The sequence below is a fragment of the Boleophthalmus pectinirostris genome, unplaced genomic scaffold (assembly GCF_026225935.1).
Source record: "Boleophthalmus pectinirostris isolate CB_2022bp ecotype Guang Dong unplaced genomic scaffold, ASM2622593v1 HiC_scaffold_4, whole genome shotgun sequence".
In the NCBI taxonomy this organism is placed as follows: Eukaryota; Metazoa; Chordata; class Actinopteri; order Gobiiformes; family Gobiidae; genus Boleophthalmus; species Boleophthalmus pectinirostris.
Window position 1 is genome coordinate 18027028 of NW_026571353.1, and position 24243 is coordinate 18051270.

The 24243-nt window shown below is 39.6% G+C and overlaps 5 protein-coding genes and 2 long non-coding RNA genes across 10 annotated transcripts in view; 3 read left to right on the forward strand and 4 right to left on the reverse strand.

Moving 5' to 3' along the window:
• The first annotated feature begins 733 nt into the window (after positions 1-733).
• LOC129411266 (uncharacterized) lies at positions 734-2842 on the forward strand. 2 transcript variants are annotated; one of them, XR_008633227.1, is made up of 3 exons: positions 734-1068; positions 1744-1893; positions 2277-2842. It is a non-coding gene; the product is annotated as an uncharacterized LOC129411266 (long non-coding RNA). The 2 variants fall into 2 exon arrangements; XR_008633226.1 differs by having other exon boundaries at positions 1744-2842.
• Positions 2843-4682: 1840 nt separating this feature from the next.
• On the reverse strand, positions 4683-4957 carry LOC129411347 (uncharacterized). Its single transcript, XR_008633262.1, has 2 exons — positions 4878-4957; positions 4683-4767 (listed from the first exon to the last, which is right to left on the reverse strand). It is a non-coding gene; the product is annotated as an uncharacterized LOC129411347 (long non-coding RNA).
• Positions 4958-5849: 892 nt separating this feature from the next.
• On the forward strand, positions 5850-8054 carry ficd (FIC domain protein adenylyltransferase). The gene is made up of 2 exons (XM_020935510.2): positions 5850-6358; positions 6482-8054. Exons 1-2 carry the CDS (start codon positions 6088-6090, stop codon positions 7558-7560), a joined length of 1350 nt encoding a protein of 449 aa, XP_020791169.1. The 5' UTR covers positions 5850-6087; the 3' UTR covers positions 7561-8054.
• Positions 8055-8766: 712 nt separating this feature from the next.
• sart3 (spliceosome associated factor 3, U4/U6 recycling protein) lies at positions 8767-16130 on the reverse strand. Of its 2 annotated transcripts, XM_020935447.2 has the most exons (19): positions 15895-16130; positions 15262-15388; positions 15068-15172; positions 14807-14991; positions 14623-14728; positions 14349-14470; positions 14109-14264; positions 13902-14040; positions 13672-13779; positions 13525-13602; positions 13382-13440; positions 13198-13307; positions 13010-13122; positions 10585-10661; positions 10317-10488; positions 9800-10245; positions 9575-9727; positions 9302-9489; positions 8767-9234 (listed from the first exon to the last, which is right to left on the reverse strand). In XM_020935447.2, the coding sequence occupies exons 1-19, from the start codon at positions 16087-16089 to the stop codon at positions 9057-9059; spliced, it is 2817 nt and encodes a 938-aa protein (XP_020791106.1). In that variant the 5' UTR covers positions 16090-16130; the 3' UTR covers positions 8767-9056. The 2 variants fall into 2 exon arrangements, with proteins under 2 accessions (XP_020791106.1, XP_055018156.1); XM_055162181.1 differs by having other exon boundaries at positions 13525-13779.
• On the forward strand, positions 16122-17642 carry iscu (iron-sulfur cluster assembly enzyme). Of its 2 annotated transcripts, XM_055162182.1 has the most exons (6): positions 16122-16282; positions 16378-16477; positions 16627-16740; positions 16809-16919; positions 17022-17100; positions 17220-17642. In XM_055162182.1, the coding sequence occupies exons 2-6, from the start codon at positions 16379-16381 to the stop codon at positions 17285-17287; spliced, it is 471 nt and encodes a 156-aa protein (XP_055018157.1). In that variant the 5' UTR covers positions 16122-16282; position 16378; the 3' UTR covers positions 17288-17642. The 2 variants fall into 2 exon arrangements, with proteins under 2 accessions (XP_055018157.1, XP_020791155.1); XM_020935496.2 differs by having other exon boundaries at positions 16220-16477; positions 17220-17310.
• Positions 17643-20396: 2754 nt separating this feature from the next.
• On the reverse strand, positions 20397-23088 carry tmem119a (transmembrane protein 119a). The gene is made up of 2 exons (XM_020935352.2): positions 22973-23088; positions 20397-21786 (listed from the first exon to the last, which is right to left on the reverse strand). The coding sequence occupies exon 2, from the start codon at positions 21773-21775 to the stop codon at positions 20999-21001; it is 777 nt and encodes a 258-aa protein (XP_020791011.1). The 5' UTR covers positions 21776-21786; positions 22973-23088; the 3' UTR covers positions 20397-20998.
• Positions 23089-23769: 681 nt separating this feature from the next.
• Positions 23770-24243, reverse strand: part of coro1ca (coronin, actin binding protein, 1Ca) — an 18070-nt gene continuing 17596 nt past the window's right edge. Inside the window, exon 11 of the mRNA XM_020935387.2 lies at positions 23770-24243. This exon is cut by the window's right edge and continues 764 nt beyond it. The gene's annotated coding sequence lies outside the window, so the exon portion shown is untranslated.

Sequence of the window (24243 nt, forward strand, 5' to 3'; positions counted from 1 at the left end):
CCTCCCTCGGGAGGTGTTCCGGGCATGTCCCACCGGGAGGAGGCCCCGGGGAAGACCCAGGACACGCTGGCGGGACTATGTCTCTCGGCTGGCCTGGGAACGCCTCGGGGTTCCCCCGGAGGAGCTGGAGGACGTGTCTGAGGTGAAGAAAGTCTGGGAGTCCCTGCTTAGACTGCTGCCCCGCGACCCGGCCCCGGATAAACGGAAGAAAATGGATGGATGGATGGATGGATGGATAGTGTGCGCGCGTGCGCGGGCTTACAGCTGCGCGGGTGCGTGAGAGGGGCTCACGTGCACGCCGAGTGTTCTGAACACAAACTCGGTCAGTTCTGTCATGGCTCACACAAAATTCTATATTCCTGGTGCCTCTGGTGTGTACTTGCATCGCGGGGCTATGGAGCTGTTTTACTGTCACATACATAACTTTTTCCCGCACTCCGCTTGCCTGTAATGAGGCAAAGTTTACAGACATTACCCACACTGGCAGTGCTTTTAAATGCCACAGCGGTCACAGATTGGTTCAGATGCCGACACCATATATGTATGTGACGCCCACAAAGTGTAGTCACATTGTTTTTATTTAATGTAATGAAATTCTGTATATAAAGAATAGTGGTGTTTTAGTTTTGGGAAGCAATTGCAATTTCAATTTTGTCCATCAGATGGCAGAGCATGCGGTGAGACGGTTTGGGGGCGCTCTGGCCTCTGTTTCCTGTTACTCGGCGGTAGCAGAAAGCAGAGGCCACAGCTAATAACGGCTGTGTCCCAATCCATGGTCTCAATTCGAGGGCTGCAGCCCTGCAGACTCCGAAGGCTGGTTTTAATGCCGCATACGTCACTTCCGGTGAAACAAGGCCTGTCCCATTTCATTTTTATGTCATGCAGCCTTCAAATGCAGCCCTAAAACCGGCCACGTTTCCATGGAGATGGGGCCGCGAACGGACACATCCGAGTATCCTTCGCAGCCTTCAGTATCCCAGCATGCACTGCGCGGCGGCAGTCAGATGTTCGAAAACACGGAGCGACAACACGGAGCAAAAAGCCCGTCCGGAGAGCGGAGAAAAACATGTGAGTAACATTTTTAACTTTAGGAAATCATTACTAACACAACTGTAAACGTAAAATACGACCATAACTCCAACAAAACTGTCAAGTAAATTTGTTTTTAACTGCGTGAACCGCGGAGTTTTGAGCTAAAGTTTGCCTAGTAATGTGCAGCTAATGCGATGAAAAGTCCGCTCAAACTGTCATATTTGGACAGATTTCCATCAAACACTCATCATGTTTTTACTGTTAGGGGAAAAGAAGCCCACAGAGTGATTTAAAGAAGCTACGAGGAGAAAACTCCACGTTTTCACGGACAGTGTAAACATGTAAACAGTTGGTCAGTGTAGCTCGGAGTTAAGATGAAAACACGCATTATTTCATACATTCAACTGAAAAGACTCAGTTTGACTCTATCAAAGCTCATATTTACTTTTAAATCACATAATATAAACCTCCAGCGTGTGCATTTAATTCAGGGAATACATTATCTGCGTTTAACAATCCGTGCATGTTTGTAAAGTGAAAAGTAAATAATCCTGTCTGGACAGGTCAGATTTATGATGGACATGAGGCTCATTGAACAGATTTGTGCAGACACTGGTGTAGATACGACCTGACTGTCTGTTAAGTCTGTTACATCTAATGTTATAACAATGAGAAATCTGTTTTACATGAATTTTCTTTTCTCATCTGCAGCCTCCAGTATGAGGACACAGCACACTGCAGGGGCCACAGAACTGTTGGCTGGCAAGATGCTTGTGATTCATAAAATGGGTCAAATGCAGATGACAAAGTAAAGGCCACACTGAGCTGGAGGTGCTGACCCAGACTCCTGCCAACGATTACGTATGGGGCATGTTACATTGAAAATTCTACTAATAATAAGAGCTGCAAATGAATCATGCTCATGTTGAAATTATGATTTAAATTGTGAAAATATGTATTTCTCAAATGTGTGGGATTCCTCTATTCATTTAGCTGTTTCAGATGTAAACTGCCTTTGAATCTGAATGTACATCAAAGTTTAAGTTCAACGTTAAAAAACGTTCATTGTCAATTCTTCATACAAAAAACATATAAAGAATTGTTTTTCTCACTCCCTTGCATATAAATAATAATAAATGTAAATAGTGCGGAGGGAGTCCAGGTGTTCTTTGGGGCTGCATGCTCTGTGAAACTTATTTTCCTCTAATAGTTTTGTAGTTTTCTTAATGTGTGTGTCATTACAGGTTTTCACTCTGCAGGACAGAACTTTGAATCAATCAGACGTAACGCACATTCTGCTCTTCCTCCTCCAGAAGACGAGAGACACATCAGACTGAGTGGTCCAAGTCCACTGTCCATGTCTCCAATGTCCATGTCCAGAGTCTCTGAGGAGGAGGTCCAGAGTCTTATATGACCTTAACAAGTGTGTGAGACAGAAATGAAAACATCTGCTCATACATTTTTCTGAATGTTTTTCAGCCTGTACTGACATTTGATTTATGGTGAAATGTGCCGTTTATTTGGTGTCTCTTTTGATAGTAACTAATTACATGTACTATTGTACTGCAGATAAGCAGTGGTATTCTACATGATCATATGTGACAAAGATAATGTGTTCATTTTTGATTGCGTTCCCTTTTTGCTGAAGCAAGTGACAATGAGATTTATTGACATACAGCTGTTTGTACTAACCTGTTAATGCAGTGTGAGTGTGTGTGAGTGTGTGATGGGTTTAATATTTGACTTCATATTATGATAAAGTATTTCCAGAAGTTCCTTGGATTGTTTAATAAACCATCTTTTCTCAGGAGAGATGTCTTTCTTTCTTTACAAACGTATGTAAATGTAATCCCTGGTCAATATAAAATCCTTAATAATGATAATATTTAGTAAAGCAAATTTATCACAGTTTTTTTTTTTTAAACTTTATTATAATTTAGTCTAAGATGTATCCCTTAAATATAGCCGTTTTGTTTTGCAAAAGTTAAACATACATTTTCGCCCTAAGATTTGGATGCGAATTATTAAAATATTTTGGTCACAAAATCCGACAGTTTAATGATCTGTGCGTATTCTTTTTACTGATCCGTGTGCGTAATCTGCGCGGAGCGTGTTAGCATTAGCATTAGCGGTAGCAGCGTCCCTCGATTGCTGGGCGGCGGGGGAGTGTCTCCGAGGGCTAGACCTGTCCCATTTCCACAATGGCCTGGCGTCCGCGGAGGCCAGTTCAAGGGCTGCAGCCTTCGCGGCCGACGAAGGACCCAGCCTTCGGAGGCTGCAGCCCTTTGAATTGGGACACAGCCTCCGTCTCCATTTGTTTATTTCAGGTTGGTACAGTCCCAAAATCACAATACGGACCCATATGAAGTCATATAAACATGCAACTTTAAGTTCAAACAAAGCTACAGTTATAAAAGTTGTGTCACAGTCAATATGCTAACCTGCTAGAGTTAAGTCATTTTATGACATCTTTGAATTGGAGATCAACTGTAAAATTAAGATTACATAATAAATACTATCTATGAATAGTCAGGGTTTTGTTTACCAAGAAAATTAGAGACTTGGACTGAAAGAGTAATTTTTATGTAAATTGTAACTTATTGTTTTGTACATCAGTATAATTAAAGTTACTCGACGGTAGCAGAAAGCAGAAGCCACAGCTAATAACGTCTCCGTCTCCATTTGTTTATTTCAGAACCAATCTCTCACCACACAAATATTTTAAACTGCCAGCAGTGATTGTGCCGGCCCAATACCTACTACATGTACTTGTACCGTCCCATTTCAGCCTTCAGCAACGAAGTACAGCCCCACCTGGACACGCCCCCTCTTTAACACTTGCACTCGTTTTGCACTAGTTCGATTGGGGGCAAGGTCGGGCCCTAGGTTTCTTAAATCTGGAGAAAACTAGTCTGATTGAACAACAGCATTTAGTGTCATTAGTCATTAGTGTCATAAAATTCATTGTATTGATCTGAAGTAATCTACTATATAACATACTTTACCATGACCCCAGCAACACTAACTTTCTGTAAGCAGCACATCACCTGGAAGATTTCATGGAATATGGAGTATGGATAATTCTCCATGAAAAGTTTTGCCATACTAATAGTATACCTATAGTAAAACCATTTATGTGTAACTAACCACCAAACAGCTCTGTTATCACAGGGATAATACATTTTAATAAATGAGTTAGAACAATGTGTTAACCAGTGTTACTTGGGTTGTATGCCCGGACATCAGGTCTGCGTGTGTGAATAAAACGACCTCCATTGTTATTGCAATGTAAAGTATACAGTTTTATTGGCATTGGAATAATTTGAACTACCCTGCACTCCCACTCTATTTGATACAGAGACTGGTCTCTAATGGTCTTCTCTCAGTGGAGACAGAATTATGCTGTAGTCTCCTGTCCATTTCTCCACCTGGGGTCTGCAGCAACAGAGCCTGTTGTGTGCTTGGGTTCATATTTTACCTTGCCTTACTTTAAGTAATCTATTGGTTTATGTTGGGTAGGAACTTCAACTAGAGTAGACTGTAGGCACTGGTTCGGGTGTAAAGCTGTCACTGCTCTGGGGTGTCGACCAGAACACCTCTTAAGGCCCAGATGAATACTCAGTAGGAGGAGGAAATGAGGAGACAAATGGTGGCGTTCAGGCTCTTGTATTTGACATAAGGAGGTACACATTGATGGGGTTGAACATGAGTAGTATGCATATGGGTGTGTGGTTTCTAGGAATAAACAGAAATAAAACATTCAATTACTAATTGTAATAAACAACAAACATACAATCAAACAGTAATAGGAAACTAAAACACATAATAATAAGGTACAAACTTACTGCAGTCATAAACGCACACTTCCAAAAAACAATCTGCTAATCTAAAGTAAACTCCATTTTACAGGAACCACGTTTTCCCCAGTCACAATTTAGGCAAAATAGGAGGTCAGTGCGCCCTGTAGTGGACCCTCCACAGATTACAACAAACAAGAAAACTAACAAGAACTTAGAACTTAAAGGGCCTTTTGTACAGTTTATATTGCCTTTGTTGGATCCTAGGCTCTTCTAGTTATTTTATTTTCATATGGGGTTTTAACTTGGGAAGAAATGTAAACTTTCTTTAGTCAACCCCTGGGTGGCTGTGGCGTTTTTATGTGGACTCTAAAGCAATGTGTTAGTATGAGCTATGAGGAGAATCACGGGCCCATCTGGTGTGAAAAAAGTGTTGGCTTTGGCAGTCTGCCTTGGCTTCTATGACCTCACTTTATTTCAGCTGATGGTCTTTAGAGTTGTGCAAATAGATCAACATTATGTACCCCAACTCAAATACAGATATTTATAAAAACCCTTGGCCACTACCTTGACAGTTTTATAAATTCATATTTCATACTCACAGCTTAGGTGTCAATGCTGTGACACAAAACAAAAATCAAAAACACGAATCTACAAAACCGCAGTTTTTTTATTCGGAGTAAAACATTGTTTCTGGGCTGTTTTAAAACAATGGCGCCACCTTGTGTTTCAAAATAAATATAGGCTAGACTACTAGACAGGCAGCACAAACAGAATATAAAGGAAAGCATCTCTATTTATGTGTTAAAAATAAATAAATAGGCTACATTCATTTAACCTTTGAGCGAACAGAAATCACAGCGAGTTTGGATTGCCTCAGAAGCTATAAACAGCGTAAAATGCTGTTATTATTATCCAATCAAAGACCGCTCCGTGTATCCTCGTAGCCAATAGGAATACATCTTCATTTTGGCTTGGACCAATCATGTTGTATCATGCTTTTACGTCCTGACCGGGGAAAGTTGATGTTTTTTTGCTTATCACAGCTACCGCGGAAGGAGAAACGCAACATTTGGATATTTCTGTTTTGTCGACCTTCTTCCAGACAGTTTAAGAACAGTGAAAACTAAAAGCTGAATTGTCATTAAAATGCAGTACTACAAAGCCAGTGCTGTTATGGCATCTGTCCTCCGGCAGTGCTAGCAGGTGAAATGAGAGCACGTTAGCCGAGGATGGAGGCTTTAACCCGGGGTCCACCATGGCAGCTCTGACCGTGTGGCGTTACACCAGCGGCCGTGTTCTGGGTGGCTGGGGGCCGTTGTTGTGCGTTTTGATCGGTTCTCTTGTGGGCCTCCTGATGCCCCTGGTGGGAGTAGACGACAAGTGTTGCGCTGCACTAAAAGGAATTGCTCACTTGCGCTGTCAGCTTTGGGGTAGACCCCCACCTCCTGCTACTGTCCAGTCCACGAGCCTGACGATCCCTTTCACTGCTCTGGACCTGCTGCCTCAGAGGAGCAAGCCCAGCAATGGTGACGTGTCCTCCTGTATATCTGTGTTTCTCTGTAGTGCATGATCAGTATAGAGCAAAAGGACTTGATGTAGGGCATCGCTGAATCAAATTTCATGCTGACATTTGCATTTTGTTTTCACAGATATGGTGCTTGAGGCCAAAGCAGCTCTCCAGCAGGCTCAGGAGATGAAAAAGGCTGGGAAAAGGGAAAAGGCTCATAAGCTCCTTGTGCATGCTTTAAGTATGAATCCAGATTTTGTGGAAGCCCTAACAGAGCTGGGAACTATACTGGAAGAGGAAAAGGATGTCATCCAGGCAGACCACCTCTACACTAAAGCACTGGCGATTTCTCCATGTAATGAGCGAGCTCTAATCAGCCGTGACCGAACTCTTCCCTTGGTGGAGGAGATTGACCAGCGTCACTTCAGCATTATTGACAGTAAAGTACGGAGACTTATGTCCATCCCTAAAGGTAACTCTGCTCTGAGGCGAGTAATGGAGGAGACCTACTACCATCACATTTATCACACTGTAGCCATAGAAGGCAGCACTCTCACTTTGTCTGAGATTCGTCACATCATTGAGACTCGATACGCTGTGCCAGGGAAGAGCCTCCAGGAGCAGAATGAGGCAATTGGTGTAGATGTGGCTATGAAGTACATCAACACAACGCTCTTATCCAGGACTGGCCCCATCGCAGTGCATGACATTCTTGAGATTCACAGGCGTGTGCTGGGTTTTGTGGATCCTGTAGAGGGCGGTAGGCTGCGCACCAGTCAGGTGTTTGTTGGACATCACATCCCCCCCCATCCACAGGACCTTCAGAGGCACATGCAGGAGCTAGTGCAGTGGCTCAACTCTGAGGAGGCACTGCAGCTTCATCCGGTGGAGTATGCTGCCCTCGCACACTACAAACTAGTGTACGTACACCCATTTGTAGATGGCAATGGACGCACATCTCGACTACTTATGAACTTAGTTCTCATGAAATCTAGGTACCCACCTATTACCATTCGCAAAGAGCAAAGAGCTGAATACTATGCAGCATTGGATACTGCAAATGAAGGGGATGTCCGGCCTTTCATTCGTTTCATAGCCAAATGCACAGAAATAACATTGGACACTCTGTTGATTTCTACAACAGAACATGCAGTTGGGCTGCCAGGGACCAGCCAGCATCCAGTCTGTTTGGACTGCAAGCAAACCATTCCTGTCCACTGAGTCCTTGACAACTTTTCTGCACATTATAATGTCATGCGCATTTGTTTTTAAAGAAAGTCTTAATATATTTTTTGAATTTATAATTTTGTCCATTTTGTCTTTCCTAATGCCTGGGGAACTGGGACCAAGCCAATATTGTCACTTTAGATTTATTTATTAGCCAAATCTTTGCTGACTACATAGGGTGTATGTGTCATTTGCTGTAATGCTTTATATTGATGAAAACAAAACATAATCGTGTGAAAATACCTACAGCCTTTTAATATTTTACTGCCTGGAAAAGAGACTTAATGTAGACTAAATTAAGTAAACTTTAAAAAAAAATTAAGCCAAGATCACATCATTTCTTAATATTACATATATTATGTAATCACAAAACATATGGGAATATATACATCATTTTCATAACCCTTATTATCAAATGTATCATCTTCCAAAAATCAGTATTGGTTTGGCCCTAATTTTAACTGCTGAATTAAAATGGGAAAACTTCACATTACTGTTCTTTAGTTTGTTATATTAAAAATTTCAGCTCTTCTGTTTTGGCTATTTGAGTTTATAATGTTTTCAAGCCACATACATTGTTCAGTACAGTCTGAATTACACGGATGGATAACTCTTGTAGATACAGTATATTTTATTTAACAATTGATTCACTGCAGATTATAAGAAGGGAAATGAGATTGCCATTTCCTAAAACTTCAGCCAATATTGACTATAATAGATATACTGTCCATACAGAACATCTGAAAGTTATTTTTGAGGCTATTAGGGTGGAATACCAAAATGTCATATACATCTGTATTTTTAAACAAAGCTTTTTTTTTTTTTTAAATGTGATTTATCCTAGTCAAAGCCTCATCAAGGGCAAAACCAGTTCATGACGGATTCATTGCATAGACTGAGATAGAACCACAAGGTTCTTACATAGGTGATAATTGAGTTGTTGTGAAAAGACAGGCCCTTTTTAATTAATCCAAATAAAATTTGTTGAATGGTCACCATCACCATAATTGTAATGTAGATACATGAATTAAGTGTATTGAAACAACCTCAGCATTTCATGGAAATTGCATAAAATAGTTGGGGATTTGATGTAGTACTAATCAATAATGGTGTGCTAAAAATGATCTAGAAAAAACTCGTTCACTGTAGTACAGTGTTACACAACAATGGCATTTATCATTTCAAAAATCAACCACAGAGTTGAAGGTTTAAAAATATACTTAACGGTTTCTGACAACTCTCTTTCACAACACAAAAAGACAGAATTTTAGTTACAATATTATTTACACTTGAAATATAATACAGTTAAAATTTTCACAGCAATACACAACAAACTTAACACAGTTGTAATTTAGAGGATGCTGTCAGCAATTAAGGCAATTTGCAGTAGATTATAATCTACTACTGTATTAAAGGGAAGGTGGGTGCCAATTACAGAACTACTCAAATGCTAATCTAAGGACACAGGATGGCTTTCAAGATGACTCATGTCATTTATTGAGAAGCATTCTGGCAAAGTCTGCATTGGACAAAGGTTTTGTATCAGTGGCCGTGTTTGTTGCTGCAGCGGACTGTGCTGAAGTCCCATTCTCCACTTTGTTCTCAGACCCACTTTGACGATTTAGGGAACGTGGAAGTAATGAAAGCTGAGTTCGTCCTTTACCCCTCCTTTGAGATAAGTATTATGATTAGAGCACTGAAAAGTAACACAATCTAATTTTACAAATAAACTTACGATCCATGAAACTGACGAGGCATCATGTCTGTGGACAGACGACTGGAACTAGGCTTGTCCATAGCATTTCTGCGAGGAGGGTTACTAATGGCAACAGAAATTCTGTTGCCTTCGACTTCCATGCCATCCAGTTTTAGAACTGCCTGGGAAGCCTGGCTTTCATTTGCAAACTCAACATATGCTAGTCCCTAGAAAAAAGTAGGAACTTTTATAGTTACAAATGCAATTTTTTTCCACTTAAATGAAAATAACATGATATAGTCACAGCTATACCTTTGGTTTTCCTGAGCGATAGGTTACTAGACGGACTTCTTTGACACTCCCGTGACTTTGGCAGATTTCCTCCAGTAGTTTTTTAGTGCAAGAGAATGGCAGCCCAGAAATAAATATTTTATGTTTTTCCATTGATGTGTTATATTTGAAGACCTGTCAAACAAGAAATTAATGGTATGAATGACCCAGTACAATCAAAACACGGCTATGTGTACGATTATTTACCTTAAAGTCTGGGTTTTTACTTTTGTCAACACAGGGGGATACGAACATAGGTCGGCCTTCCACTTCTTTCCTATCTAGTTTAAGTGCTTCAGGTACAGACACTTGAGATTCAAACTGTACATATCCATATCCTTTGAAGCCCCCCTTATTGTTGAAAACTGGACGTATTTGCTTAATGGGACCACAGGAGTCAAACACTATCCTGAGTTTAGCCTCTGGCTCCTCCAGTGTATATGCCAAGTTACTGATGAATATACTGCAGTTGTCATTACGCAATTCAGGTTGGTGCTCTCTTTGAGCAGTAGCCATTGCACCTTCTGTTTTGGTCCCCCGTGAAACTTTCTTAAAGCCAGGAGGAGCAGTCTTCCCAAAGAGTCCTGTCTCAGTTTCCATCAACTCCTCACTCATCTGGTCACCGTTTCCCTTGTGCCTTTTGGGGCCTTGTTCTAAAACAGTAATAATTAAATGCAATGTTCAACAAACTCTTATAACAAACTACACAGTATGTAGTACATACCCAAGTCTTCATTCCATTCATTAGCATAATCATCTTGCTCAACCTTCCTCTTCTCTCCGACACAAACTCCTTTTTGGATTTTTTTCTGTGCCTTCTTTTCAGCTTTTGCTTTCCGTCGCTGCTGTGTTCTCTCTTCTTCCAGTCGAGCAATATTAGCTTCTTTTTCAGCCACCTAAAAGTAGGTCACAACATTGTGAAGTTAGTCAACCCCATGTAAATTTAGAAACAATGGGCAAGTTATACACTTGAAGGAACACTGTGCTTTTACCTTTACACGTTGCTCATTTATCCTATTTAGCTTGGTCTCTGTCTTTTGTACGGCTACATCCCAGTCCTCCAAAGACCCTGTAAACGACAGCACACAGCACAACTATCAATTATTATCAATCATTGATTTTATAGTATTATAGGGGTAAATTCCACGCCAAATCTCCGAATGCCCCTACCCGACCATCTCAGATTTTACTGAAAAAAATTCTAGGAGATTCACACTTTCCAATAGGAAAAGTCCCAAATTTTAGCTCCCAACTTCTTATAGTTTTATCATTAAAAAATATTTTGTCAACTCCCCGACCTGTTTTGAGCAAAGATGTCCAAGGAACCACTTTCAGATTGCTGTATCTAAAAACCTATTTAAGGTAGGTCCTTCAGATTTTCAAGGGTTAAAATTGGGCAAATTTACTTGTAGAATATGGACTATAGATGTGCTTTTGATTTAGCGCATATTCTGGGGTCTTGAATTTGCTCAAAAATTCTACTCTTCAAATTTGAGGGCATCTCTGAAGGACTGTGGAAAGTGCAATATCAAAGACAGAGGTTTGATATTGAACATACACCTTCCCACACACGCTGTGCACTTTGTATTTTAAAACTGAGCCTCTGTGATGAACTCTAGAGGATATTAAGTGTAAAAAATTGAAAAAATAAATTTGGTGGCATCTTTACCATGTTATACCAAAAAAATGACAGCACCCACCAAACACAAAATAGATCGTTTTAGAAAGACTAGATGTCTGTTTTTAACATATCCAAAATGTGATGGTGTTCTGCCTTATTTTTGCAAAATGAATTTTTGAAAATGTGGTGTCCGCATACATAGAGCATTCATGGACCATGCAGAGCATTCATGGACTATGAAGGCACATTCAGAGGCTAGGAAAACAGTCTGATTTCATGACACAGCTTAAACTCAACAAAATGTTTTATTTGATTACTCAGCTATTGTAAATTATCTCAACTCTTTGAGGAAACTTTCTGATGTTTTGGTGTAACACTCCTGAATTGTATATAGGCGTCCTGTTGTAGTGCTAGGAACATCTATTTTAGAAATGATGTGTTGTAAAGGTACCCAGCACAAGTCTTCTCTCCTGGGCCAGAAGAAACTTTTTGCTGGGTCGTGTGGATGCATGAATTGTATCTGAACATCTTGCTGGGCTTTAGATGTCTCTCTGATGCTTCCCAGCCACCAATATGTAACCAGTGTAAACACAGGTTACATATTGTTCAGGTATCATGTCACTGATTTGGAAGCCCTGTGAAACCTCATCTTCTGCATGTTTTGTCTCATAGTGATCCAGCAAATCCAGTAATTTCAGACACACTGCTGACCTCAGATGTTGTTGCATTGACTGGCTTGAAACAGTGATTATCTCTGGTATCTGGCACTGTGAGTGCATTTGCAAATCTACTTTCCAGCTTGTCAGCCATGGACTTCACATGTTCATGCCATCTTTAGTTTGATTTTGACACAGCAACACCACACTCAGAACATCTCACGGCAAACATGCACACATTACTGATGACTGACTTTAACCTACCACAATGTATATATATTTTTTTAGTTCTTCCCTCACCTTCCTCTTTTTGTTGTGTCTTTGTGCAGGATCTTAACACATTTCTATTTCTATATCTAAAGAATACATATAAGCTATACATCAAGTATAGTTTATTAAGAATGAAATGAAACATTTTGTTGAGTTTAAGCTGTGTGCCATGAAATCAGAGTGTTTTCTTAGCTTCTGAAAGTGCCTTCATAGTCCATGAATGTTATGCATGTATGTGGACACATTTTCAAAAATTAATTTTGCAAAAATAAGGCAGAACACCATCACACATTTTGGATATGTTAAAAACAGACGTCTACTCTTTCTAAAACAGTCCATTTTATGTTGGTGGGTGCTGTCATTTTTAACACTTAATATCTTCTAGAGCGTTCATCACAGAGAGTCAGTTTTAAAATACAAAGTACATAGCATGTGTGGGAAGGTGTATGTTCAATAACAAACCTGTCTTTGAAATTGCACTTTCCACAGTCCTTCAAAGATGCCCTTATATTTGAAGAGTAGAATTTGCAAGCAAATTCAAGCCCCCAGGAATCTGTGAGAAACTAAAATCTATAATCTACAAGTAAATTTGCCAAATTTTAACCCTTGAAAATTTGAAGGACCAACCTTAAATTGTTTTTTTAGATACAGCAATCTGAGAGTGGCTCCTCGAAAAACTCTGCTCAAAACAGGTCAGGGGGAAATTGACAAAATATTTTTTAATGACAAAACTATTCCTATTGGAAAGTGTGTGAACCTCCTATGATTTTTTCAGTCAAATCTGAGATGGATGGGTGGGGGCATTCAGAGATTTGGCATGGAATGACCCATAGGGAAGTTTTCTACCACAGGTACTAATTTTAACCATACCTTCAATCCGTTCAAAAGTGAGCAGTACTTCACATACATGCTCAGGGTAGTCTGAAGTGCACTGGACAGCTCTGTGAAGGGCCTTGCGGCAATGAACAGTATCACCATAAGATCTAAAAACAGAAAGAGTTTTGGCTTTTAAGCATGGAAAACTAGTCATAATTTGGCCTAGCTAAATAAATGCATACCTTTCAAGATTGTAGTACTCCAGCCACATGTTGGCATATTTGGCATTTCCTTTTGTCATAATGTTATCCCAAAGCTCTCTGGCTTTTTGCATATTTTTGCAATGAAGGGCCTGAGGAAAAAATGCCGACTGTGTGTGTCTGTTTTTTATAGCTAAATTATCATATAATTTAACACTAGACTTACCTCTATCCTAGCCCAGATTTGCATTATAATGCACGAGGGATCTCCACTTTCACCAAACCCTTCAAAGTTATACATTTGAATAAATAAATGGCTCATTAACAGGAAGTTGTAAAGTTCATAGAAACAAATGTAATTTTGCCTACGTTCTTCAACATCTTGTTTCATATAGTCAAGTGACCTTGTAAAAGTTGACCGTAACTCTTCCAACTCTTTGCTAGATTCTGAAACCCCAAATACAAAGATGTTATACAGCAGTTTTACCAAGACATTTGTGACTAAGAAAAAGCTACCTTTACTGAAATCAACACGTCTTCTCAAATAGTCAAGGTATGCCTGCCAAATCTCCACATAATCAGTAGCTTGTATGAATCCTGCATTCAGGGCCTTCTCAAAAACATCTAGAAAGAAAATAAATAATATAATTACTGATATTGGTAGCTTTCAAAACTACTAAATGACTGTAAGTAAGCAGAAAGACCACCACCAAAAAAGAGAAATAAAAAAGAGAAAATAATTTTACCTAACACAGTTTGGTGATCAGCACAATGCCTCTCCAGAGCCAATATATAACCTTTCCATAAACCCATTGTCCAAGGGCAATTTCGAACAGCACGCTCATGGGTGGAAAGAACTAAGTCTTTGATCTTCAACTGGCGATCCTAATAACAAGAAAAACATTACACATTTACACTAGGATCAAACAATGGCTGCAGTCTCTTGTACTCACCAAGTATGCAGTGTATTTTGCCCACATGTCTGGAACCAGGCAGTTCTCTGCCAAAGTGCGCTCAAAAATCATTTGAATGCGTGCTGGGTCACCCTCCTTCATTTCATAGTCTATGTAAGCTTGATACTCTGCCAGCTTAGGTGGTTCTGCTACCATCTGCAGTATGTCATATGCAGCATGCTTAACTCAGTAATAAAGCAAACAAAACTATTTTACAATACATTAGGACCTGATGGTTACCAGCGCCTCTTCAAAAGCTTTACACTTCTCCATCAGCTGCAGAGCCTTTTTGTATTGAAGCTGAACTGTTTCACGGACACCATCAGCCCATTCTTCATATTCAGCATAGGTTGCTTCCATGTCTAAATAGAAGAACGAAATAACAGCCATACTGTTCAAACTATTCCAACAGTTTGTATATAATGTGCATTATATTGTTAATGTGAAAGAAAATGTTCAAATAAGCATGTTAAATGAACAAATAAGTGTTCATTAATTAGAACGAAGGTCTCACCCATTAAAGGCACAGCTAGCTGCCGACGAAACAACATGTGGATGCGCTCTAGCTGAGCGTTTAGTAACTCCTGTTCCTGATGGCTGGGTATTTTTCCAGGAGGAGGCTGGTGGCAACAGGAAAACAGAAAGCATTAAGGAACATTCTGTGTTTCTACAAGCTGAAAAGAGAATAAGACACAAACCTGTACTGTTGTCAGAATGACATTCTCAAACTCCCTGTATGCCTCCCACACCATCTGTCCTTTGGTCACGTGGAGCCCAACTGCTGTCAAAGCTCTTTCAAAAACTGCCCTCACCTTGTCAATCCCACCAGGTAATGCCATACCACCAATAGAGTACTGAGCATATTCAAGCCAAATATCTGGACCTTGGTTGGAGAACAGTATTGTCAGGTTGTTTAGAAGTCATAAATAGAGTAGTCATATTTTCTGATATGCACATACATATATAATCTTTGACAGCCCTCTCGAAGATCTCATACACTTTTTCTCTGTTTGATTCCTCTTCTGTTAAACGAATCTCATCTTTAAGCCAATCAAGCCATATCTCTGCAAGCATTATTGAGAAATAAGTTGTAGCCCACTCACTGTAGCCCACAGCATTGAAATGACTGTGTCCTTAACACATTAATACAAACCTTCAGTGAGCGGGAAAAGTTCACTCATCTTCTGCCTTGCTTTTCGCAAACGCAGAAGCTCACCTTCTTGCTTCAATAGCTTGATTAGATCCACATGGCAGTTGTAGTCAAATGCATTGATTGATAACTGGATACAAAAAAGAAAATGAACCATCATAATCATTACATTACAATGTCATTTTAATTAGATAAATATATCAAACCTACAAGGCATTGTTAAGAATGGAAAGAAAAATCTTGCATAGTTAAATGAATTGCACTACAAGACTTAACGCTAATATTTTTGGTGTTGTTTAACAGCGACGGTATCCTGGACCTTGCCTCACAACATCCACCATACAAATTACCCAGCTGAAGACGAATGGGCGCGCTGCGCAGCAGAGAAATGAGCGAGCATCATGAGCTGCACAGGAGCTCTGTTAATTACGTGGGTCGTATCAAGGATGTATTTCGCAAAGCAAGAATAGTTGCTTTTGTCGCCATGTCTCATTAAGTGCGTTGTAACTACTGTACTACTGTAGAAATGTAAAAGAAGCCGAACAAAAGGGTGTTTTGCACTGTTTAAGACCCATTCATTCAGGTTAGCCTCTGAGCTAACACAAGATAACATTAACGAGGCGTGCTCATTTATACCTGCTCCTCCAGTCGCTGGATTTCGGCCTCGTTCTCTTTCTCGTCCTCAGATGAATCAGCCTCGTCGTCTGAAGTTTCCTCTCCCATAGCCTCTTCTCCCTCCTCTTCTGAATCCATTTCTCTCTCATCAGTCCCCGCTTCGTCTCCCTCCATGTCTTGTGTTAAGTGCGTTTGCCCTGCGCTTCTTGACGCCATGTTGGAAAGTCTGCTCCGTAGTGTGTATGGTCTGCCATGGGTCTGCCTGGTAACAAGCAGCGCCCCCCGAGGACAAGCCTAGCAATGAGCCTCGACTGTTCACTGTCCGTCACACCACTAGAGGGAGCCACCAAACGGCAAAACCTCTCAGTCGACTTTGTCAACAAACATCAACAAATCCTCTATAGACCGTGTATGTCCTGCACTTGTCTCTCGTTGAATTTACCGTGCTTTTGTGATATAAACACGTAGATAATTAGATCCAACATTACATTTTTACGGTTGCAGCATGTCGGGGGCTTCGCTACGAAAGTGTATGTCGTTGCTGTTGTTTAGAGGAAAACTGTTCAGTCCAGAGCACAGTGCTTTATGTTCATACCACAAGAAAGTAAGTACATGCGCCTTATTTAGCTAATTATTTAAAAAACAATAAACAAAATCGTAATGTTTCTTAAGTTACTGTGAACTGTATACAAAATCGTAAGCACTGGCATTTTGCGGAGAGAACTGTTTTTGTTTGGTTTCATTTGTCCGCAGGTGGTTGACCACTATGAAAATCCAAGAAATGTAGGCTCTTTAGATAAGAATGCCCAGAATGTGGGCACTGGGTTGGTGGGTGCACCAGCCTGCGGTGATGTGATGAAACTACAGGTATCGAAACTACTATCACCAAAGTACATTATTTATCCATTTTACTTAAATTACATGTTGTTGTATAGATACAAGTGGATGATAATGGCAAGATTGTGGATGCAAAATTCAAGACATTTGGTTGTGGGTCAGCCATTGCGTCTAGTTCTTTAGCTACTGAGTTGGTGAAGGGGAAATCTGTAAGTTATTTTTATTTTTTTTCATTGTGAACAAAAATGTACATGCTGCCTAAATGTGATTTTATTGTATTGTATTTTATTATTTGATATTTATTTCCAAAGGTTGATGAAGCCCTCCAGATTAAGAATACAGATATTGCTAAAGAACTCTGCCTGCCCCCAGTCAAACTTCATTGCTCTAGTAAGTGTAAAGCTTTTTCTAGATACTTTTTAATATTAATATCACTATTTATTTTATTTTTTTTACATTGGCTATTGTTGTATCTAGTCCTAATTTTACTCCGTTTTGCTTTCTTTCAGTGCTTGCAGAAGATGCCATTAAAGCAGCACTATCAGACTATAGGTTAAAACAACAAGACAAGAAGTAGTAATAAAAATAGATACAATGGTGCCATGTGTGTCCAGTAATTAATATGTTTTTGTACAGCCTTTGGAAGAGAACCTTTTAAGAGATGCATTCCTGTATTTCAGTCACAACAAATGTGATTATAATGAAACTAATGCTTTATTTTTGAGGCTGAACAATAATGTATGCTAAAATAGCATTGCTTATTTAAAGATATTTATTAGTATTAAATACACTCTAAAATTTAAATTTATCATACACACACACACACACACACACAGACCAGCATATTTAGATAATTGGATCTGGAGTTCCAGTGTGTGAGTTTCTCTGTTCAAATTAAGTGTAAAATAAAACCCACACATTTCAAAGCATCACCAGTTTAAAACTTTGTTTTAATCTTTTTGTGACAATATCCATCTCATCTGCTCATGCCAGTTTGAAGTGGTGCCACTCTCTGATGACGAAGAAGTACTTTTTTCAGAACTACAAACACTGTTAGAGTTAGCATAGCCACTAGAATACACAACAAAGTGAGGAGGGCGATAATCACTGTTGAGTCTTTTAGGATGGGGGGTGGCTTTGGCTCAGCTGTGGGCCAGAGAGATTCTCTGTTTGTAGACTGAAAAGCTCGTGTCTCTTCAGTAGAAGTTTGATTAGTCTCTGAGGGCTGCCCTGTCATGTTGTCTCGACACAAGTGCCCCCTTTCAGTTTGAACAGTAGTAGTAGTTTCTAAATAGAATGGTCTCAGTGTTGGTGTTGTATTTAGCAAGATGCAGTCCTCATAGCTCAGTGTCTCTAAAGAGAAATGCCCAGGGTGTGTTCTTGTCTTGGACAGAGATGGAACAGAATCATTTACCAAATGTTCAGTAGTGACCTTGTCATTAACATTTTGGTAGGTTTTTAAAACGAACTTAGAGGCTATGTGGGAATTTAAGGTTTGTGCCCTTGCATCACTGTGCGCACTTGTTTTTGGAAGTAGAACATGAGGACAGATAGCCATAACTGAGAGTTCTAAAAGCAGACGGTGAGCAAGATGAACAGGCTCAGTGCAAAACAGGTCTGTGGCCATTTTCATGTGTCCACTCAGCAACCATCGGTAAAGATATAGAATGTCACACTCACACACCCACAGGTTGTTTGTCAGATTCACAGATCTTAGACGTGGCAAGGTGTCAAATGCATTGTCCGGAACTGAACGAAGGCAGTTACTGTTGATCTTCAAAACTTGCAGGTTAACTAGACTGGAGAGGGTCACCAGGTCAAGAGCAGAAATGCAGTTGGCTGACACATCCAGATGCATCAGAGAAGCTGGGAGATTTTGAGGTAAGATTGTTAGTTTATTTCCTTTTAAAGTCAAAACTTCCAGTTTATTAAGGCCCTGAAAAGCACTTGGTTGGATTCCACGGATCTGGTTGTACTCAAGATCTAAGCGGGTGAGGTTTCCTAAGTATCTGAGGGCCCCTGATGTGATGTATGTGATGCGGTTTTCTTGCAGCAATAGGGACTCCAGGCTGGAAGGTAGTCCACGAGGGAAACGAGACAAATGATTGTGACTCAGGCTGAGCTCATGTAGGCCCAGGAATGGCCGGAGCAAGTCATCTATGTTACAGAGCTGGTTCTTAGCCACTGAAAGAGCTGAAGTGCTCAGGGGGACTGACCGGGGGAGGGAGCGAAGACCAAGAGACTCACACAAAACTAATAATCCTGAATGAGGACAGCAGCATCCAGCAGGACAGGGGGATACCACAAGGTAAGCTAAAGGACTGATGCAGAGAACTAATAAAATGCCACATCTACACCAATGCATGGCTCACTGTAAATAAGAAGTATAAACTTTAAGAAACACCAATACTAGAAAACATATGTTAAAGATACACTTGGTAACTTTTCTGATTTGGGGACTGCCACCTGCTTGTCTCCACAAATATGTTAACACACTGGAATATTCCACAATATGGTGTATCTATCTACATAGAGGCAAGCAGGTGATTGAATAAATGCAAGACAGTTAAGTTGAATGCCATGCTATGGAACATTCCACATAAACCAATATTTCCATGGAGACAGAGAGGCGACCCCCTACCAGAAAAGTTACATAGTTTATGAAACACCAAAAGGCCACAAAAACATTCTTACCATTTTCTATTTTTATCTCATCTCCACCTCCATAGTGATGACTTATTTCCATGTGGCTCCAGTTGTATGAGAGAAGTCTTATAAGAAAACCGCCAGTGTTGAGAATTCCAGGCAGGTCATCAAAGTTTAATGATCTTCTTAAGGTACTGTTTTACCTAGGTCTGTCCTGCCTTTTCTTCAACTAGCAAAAGAACAAAATCCACAGAAATGCTAGTTAAAACAATTGAATAAAATAAGAGAAGCCATCACTAGCTTTTTTTTTTTTTTTTACACTACCTGAAAACAACTGTCCACTCAGTCAATTGTGTCATTCTGTCACCAACCAGGAAGAGTGCAAGTGAAGGGGTAGTATTTTCTCGAATTATTCAGCACCTCTTTGACAGAGAGCAGGGAATCTGACCCCAGCACCACTTTCCTCAGGGCTCATGTTTCAGACGTCACAGGCTTTCACTGGCTTGACGCTATTATGGCATCCTTCATGACTTTTGATTTCTGAATGATCTGATTTGGATTAACTGTTTGTGGACTGGTGGTTGTTACTTTACTAAGTTAAATGTTTGTTCAATTTACTGATAGTTATTGCAATAATGCTTACAATAATGCATTAGTACAATTAATTTTCATATAACTTCTAATTAACTATATAGTGATATATAAGACATTATGCATTATCAATAAGCAAGACAAGTAGAACATTACCGATAGTTATTTTGTGAAATTATGGCACCAAGAGGAGGATTGACATACCTACTTATAGGATAAAAGTGAGCTTGTTTGGAGCAAAAGTCCACTTTGTGATGACAAAAAAAGATGTTAGCTGTTATAACATCTGAACAACAACATTCAAAATGTCTTTGTTCAGAGGAAAGGCTCAGTTGAATTCAAAATCTTATTATTTTGAAATTATGTTTGTATTTTTGCAACAATAATAAAACCAGATCTTTAAGAAGATTAATACTTTATTAAACAAAACCAAAATGAAATGTGTTTTGAGAATACAAAGTGGTCATTTACAGTGGCAGCATTCGGCATTTGTAAGGACACTTGCCTGAGGTTTTAATGTCACTCAGTTAAAAATGATTAAATATTTATGACTTGATTTACATGTAAAATCCTATTTAATACATTAATATTTTATGTAAAGCAACCAATAACAAACAAAATATGTAAAAGTTTACTAAAATGTACTAAAATTGTCAAAGCATAAATTATTTTTTTTAAAAAAAAAAAGGCTTTTTCCAAGCAAAACTAATACTGGCTTTATGAAAAAAGTAAAACAGCAGGTCAGTACAATTATTTCACTCTGCTTTATTTGCAGTTGTTTAGTTTTGAGCACTCTGCTCATGAGCCTGTAACTGGCTTCATCATTGTGTCTTTAATACACTGATTTCTTTAGTGCAGGGAGATGTTTTTTTTCTCTTATCTATAGCTGAAACATGATTTACTGCTGCACTATTCTGGTTCATCCAAAACTTAGCCTCTTCATGAAACTACTGACTTGGTGTCAAAATGGGTCACTGTACCTTCTTTTATTTCTCTTCAGCTGATAGTTGTTATACTTTACTATGGTGACCCAAGTGATGGTGATTGTGCTCTAATGGTAGGCCTTCCTGAGGTGGCAGGTGCAGACAGGCTGACTGGAGATAGAGCTAGGGCTGGCTCTGTCATAGGCCATGTCCTGCCTGTATTTTCTGTCCTCCCTGGGCTGCTCCCTGGGCTGCTCTCTGGGCCGGGGTTCCTCTCGCCGTCTCTCCACCCCTTCTGTGTCTCTGGTCTTCCTCGTCTCCTGTCTGGGGGAGGATGGAACATCCCTTCCCTTCTCGCCTACCAGAGCCTTGGAGGGGACACGCAGTGTTTTGGGTGAGGCTAAGGCCTGAGAGTGAACTTTCTTGACATGATCAACAGCAAAAGGCCTCTCATAAAAATCACTTGAATTCTTTCTACCCCCCTTTTTATCTGCGGTGTACTTTTTAGGGGGGCTGGGAAGGGGCTTGTACGACTCGAGCTTCCGTTTGTGGCTCATGGCTGAGGCACAGCAGATTATGAAAACCATCACGATGAGCACAGAGGTGACGACAATGATGATGAGCAGGTTCTCCTGTAGGAAGTCGACCACCCGACTCAAGACAAAGTCTTTGAGCCGGACCATGGTGGTGGTGAGTGTGTTGGTAATGGTTTCAGTGAAGGATGGCGCCTTTGTGCTGCCGGTGACTTCAACAGGGGCTCGAGTGGAGAAGGACGTGGGGAAAATGAGCTCCAGTGCATCGTCTCCACTGCCATCCATGGAAATGTTGTAGAACATTGGGGTCGCATGGCTCTTGGTGAGTGACAACAGTGCCACAAAAAGTATGTTGAAAGCCATGTTGGTCATTTTCAGTTATGCTGTATAAAAAAAAAAAATAAAAAATTAAAAGTAAATTCCATTATAGCTCCTGAAATCACTCTTCATATCTTCTACAGTCCACAACTCCTTGTGTTATTTTGGTTTTGGTTTTCTGTTTCTTCATTTTGTATGAGAGCTATTTTAGCCACAGTGTAGCCATTACTTATTTGGGGTGGAGACAGTGAATCTGGTACTGAGGGACATATAATTTGTGAACCCGTACCAGGCCACCCATCCGCCACACCAAAGGCCAAAGAGGGAGTATACAACAGAGACGTGGGAGAGTGGCTTCTATATTTACACTAAGCACAAGCAGCACAGAGGCCACAGCAACATGGGTCTACAGACAGACGGGCATCTGTTGTAACTGATGTTCTGTGAACTTATGGTACAAATTAATGAATCATTTTTCATCTATTCTTCTTACAGTATCTAAGCACCATTGGTACTATTTAAGGCATTTCTTTAAACCACTTCTGTTGTACATACAATGTGAGATTACTAGTGTTGGTCAGATTACTTAACAAACCTAATCCGATTACTGACTCTTGATTTCTCCTTATAAAAGTATTCTAAATATTATTCTAATTATTTCATTTCAAAAGTAATTTGATTACTGATTACTATACACTCAGGAACCAACTTAAATTCTTCACACTAACTACAATTGTTATAGAATCTAGTTTTAAGCAGAGGCAACATGCACAGTCCTCCATCAACCAATATTTGCATTGTTTTGATGCACAGCTGATGTGTCTGACACCAGAAGATGACATCCAGTGCTACCTATTTGTTTTATGACATAGCTCTATGGATTACACACATACTGATTACATTACTGTGTTACTAACAAAGTAATTTTAATATAGTAATCCCTTACACCAGCTTGTCAACAGCAGGACATATGAAACTCCTTGGTTAAGTAATTCACTGCTGCATATCTGTAGTCCTATCTATAGATTCTCCATCTGTGTATGTATATGTGTGTGTGTATATGTATATATATATATATATATATATATATATATATATATAATCAATACATTGCATTTTAAACAAATCTTTCCACTCTCTATAATCACATCCTGTTTTACGATAAAAATGCTCAGTAAAGATGGCATACTGTTTAGAGGTTATATTACTTCATGTGCAAAGAGACTGAACTGATAAAAATGTTATACTTACATAAGTCTTCTGCGTGAAGTACAGAGCTGAAAATGGTGATGAGACGAGTGTTCCACTAAACGTGTGCACAGTTTTGGAGCATGTCCTACCCAAGGAGTTTCAGGTCTCACTGCAAAGTTATGGCCACCCCTCAATTTACCTCCTCTCCTCCCTCTTTACATTACATATCATCCTCCTTTTTCTACAGCCATTCATTTGGGTTGTTTAACCCTTTCGCAGGATAACTACTTGACCTCCCAGAGAAACACAGTATACACAATAGTTTCATTGAAATTGACAATGATACTAGCACTCATTCCACATAGTGTGATCAAAATTGTGGTTTAATGTATAAGTGTGTGTGTGTGTGTATATATATATATATATAGTATATATATATATATATATAATGTTAGATTTAAACATAATTCTTTTAAATGTTATGTTTAAGAGAAAATGTATTTCTGTACTTGGAAGGGCGAGTCCCAAGATTTCTTTGCCTCCCACTTAGTCCTCTGTAATTACATGACCTTGATTACAACGTGTCTACAAAGCACATGACCAATGAGGGAATAGACCTTTCATCCAAAAACACATGCACAGAGTTTAAGAAGAACCCATTTATGTTAGACATCCTACATATTTAGAGTCTATTTAAAGAGGCATATACCTTTATTTTATTCTGTTATTTTGACAGCTGGTAATTCTTGTTTTTCTTTTACCCATAGACCTAGTGATGGAAGTGATCATTTACATGTGGAGGGTATACCTTCACTGCAAATTGCATTAAAGTGTACTGCATTAATAATACAACAAAAATGATTTATCCATTTATTTTTGTTTTTGAAGCAACAATATAAAAATTATAACCCAGCTCCCAAACAGACAAACACAGAACAAAAATACAGATATTTGTTTACACAGCATTTGCTCCATTTCCCACACCCTTGGTACATACATGTCAAATTCACTCCTCACAACCTACAAAGTCCCTTTGCATTTCTACTAATCAAACTGGGCCATCAGTACAACAAATTAAGAGCATCAGTCTTATGGACATAACAGGTACAAATCTAAGGCTCTCCATAGATCTCATTAATTGAAGTAAAACGTTAACTTTGAGAATTGCAGCCATGATGGCTAAAGAGACTCAACAGCTTGCCCCTCAACAGGTACATGTGGGCAGCAGGCCACCTTCACTCTAAAAAACACATTTGTTCACACAGCCATCAAAAACACTTCCATGGCCACAAGAATGGCACTCTTTGGTCTTTACAGCAGTCTCATGAAGT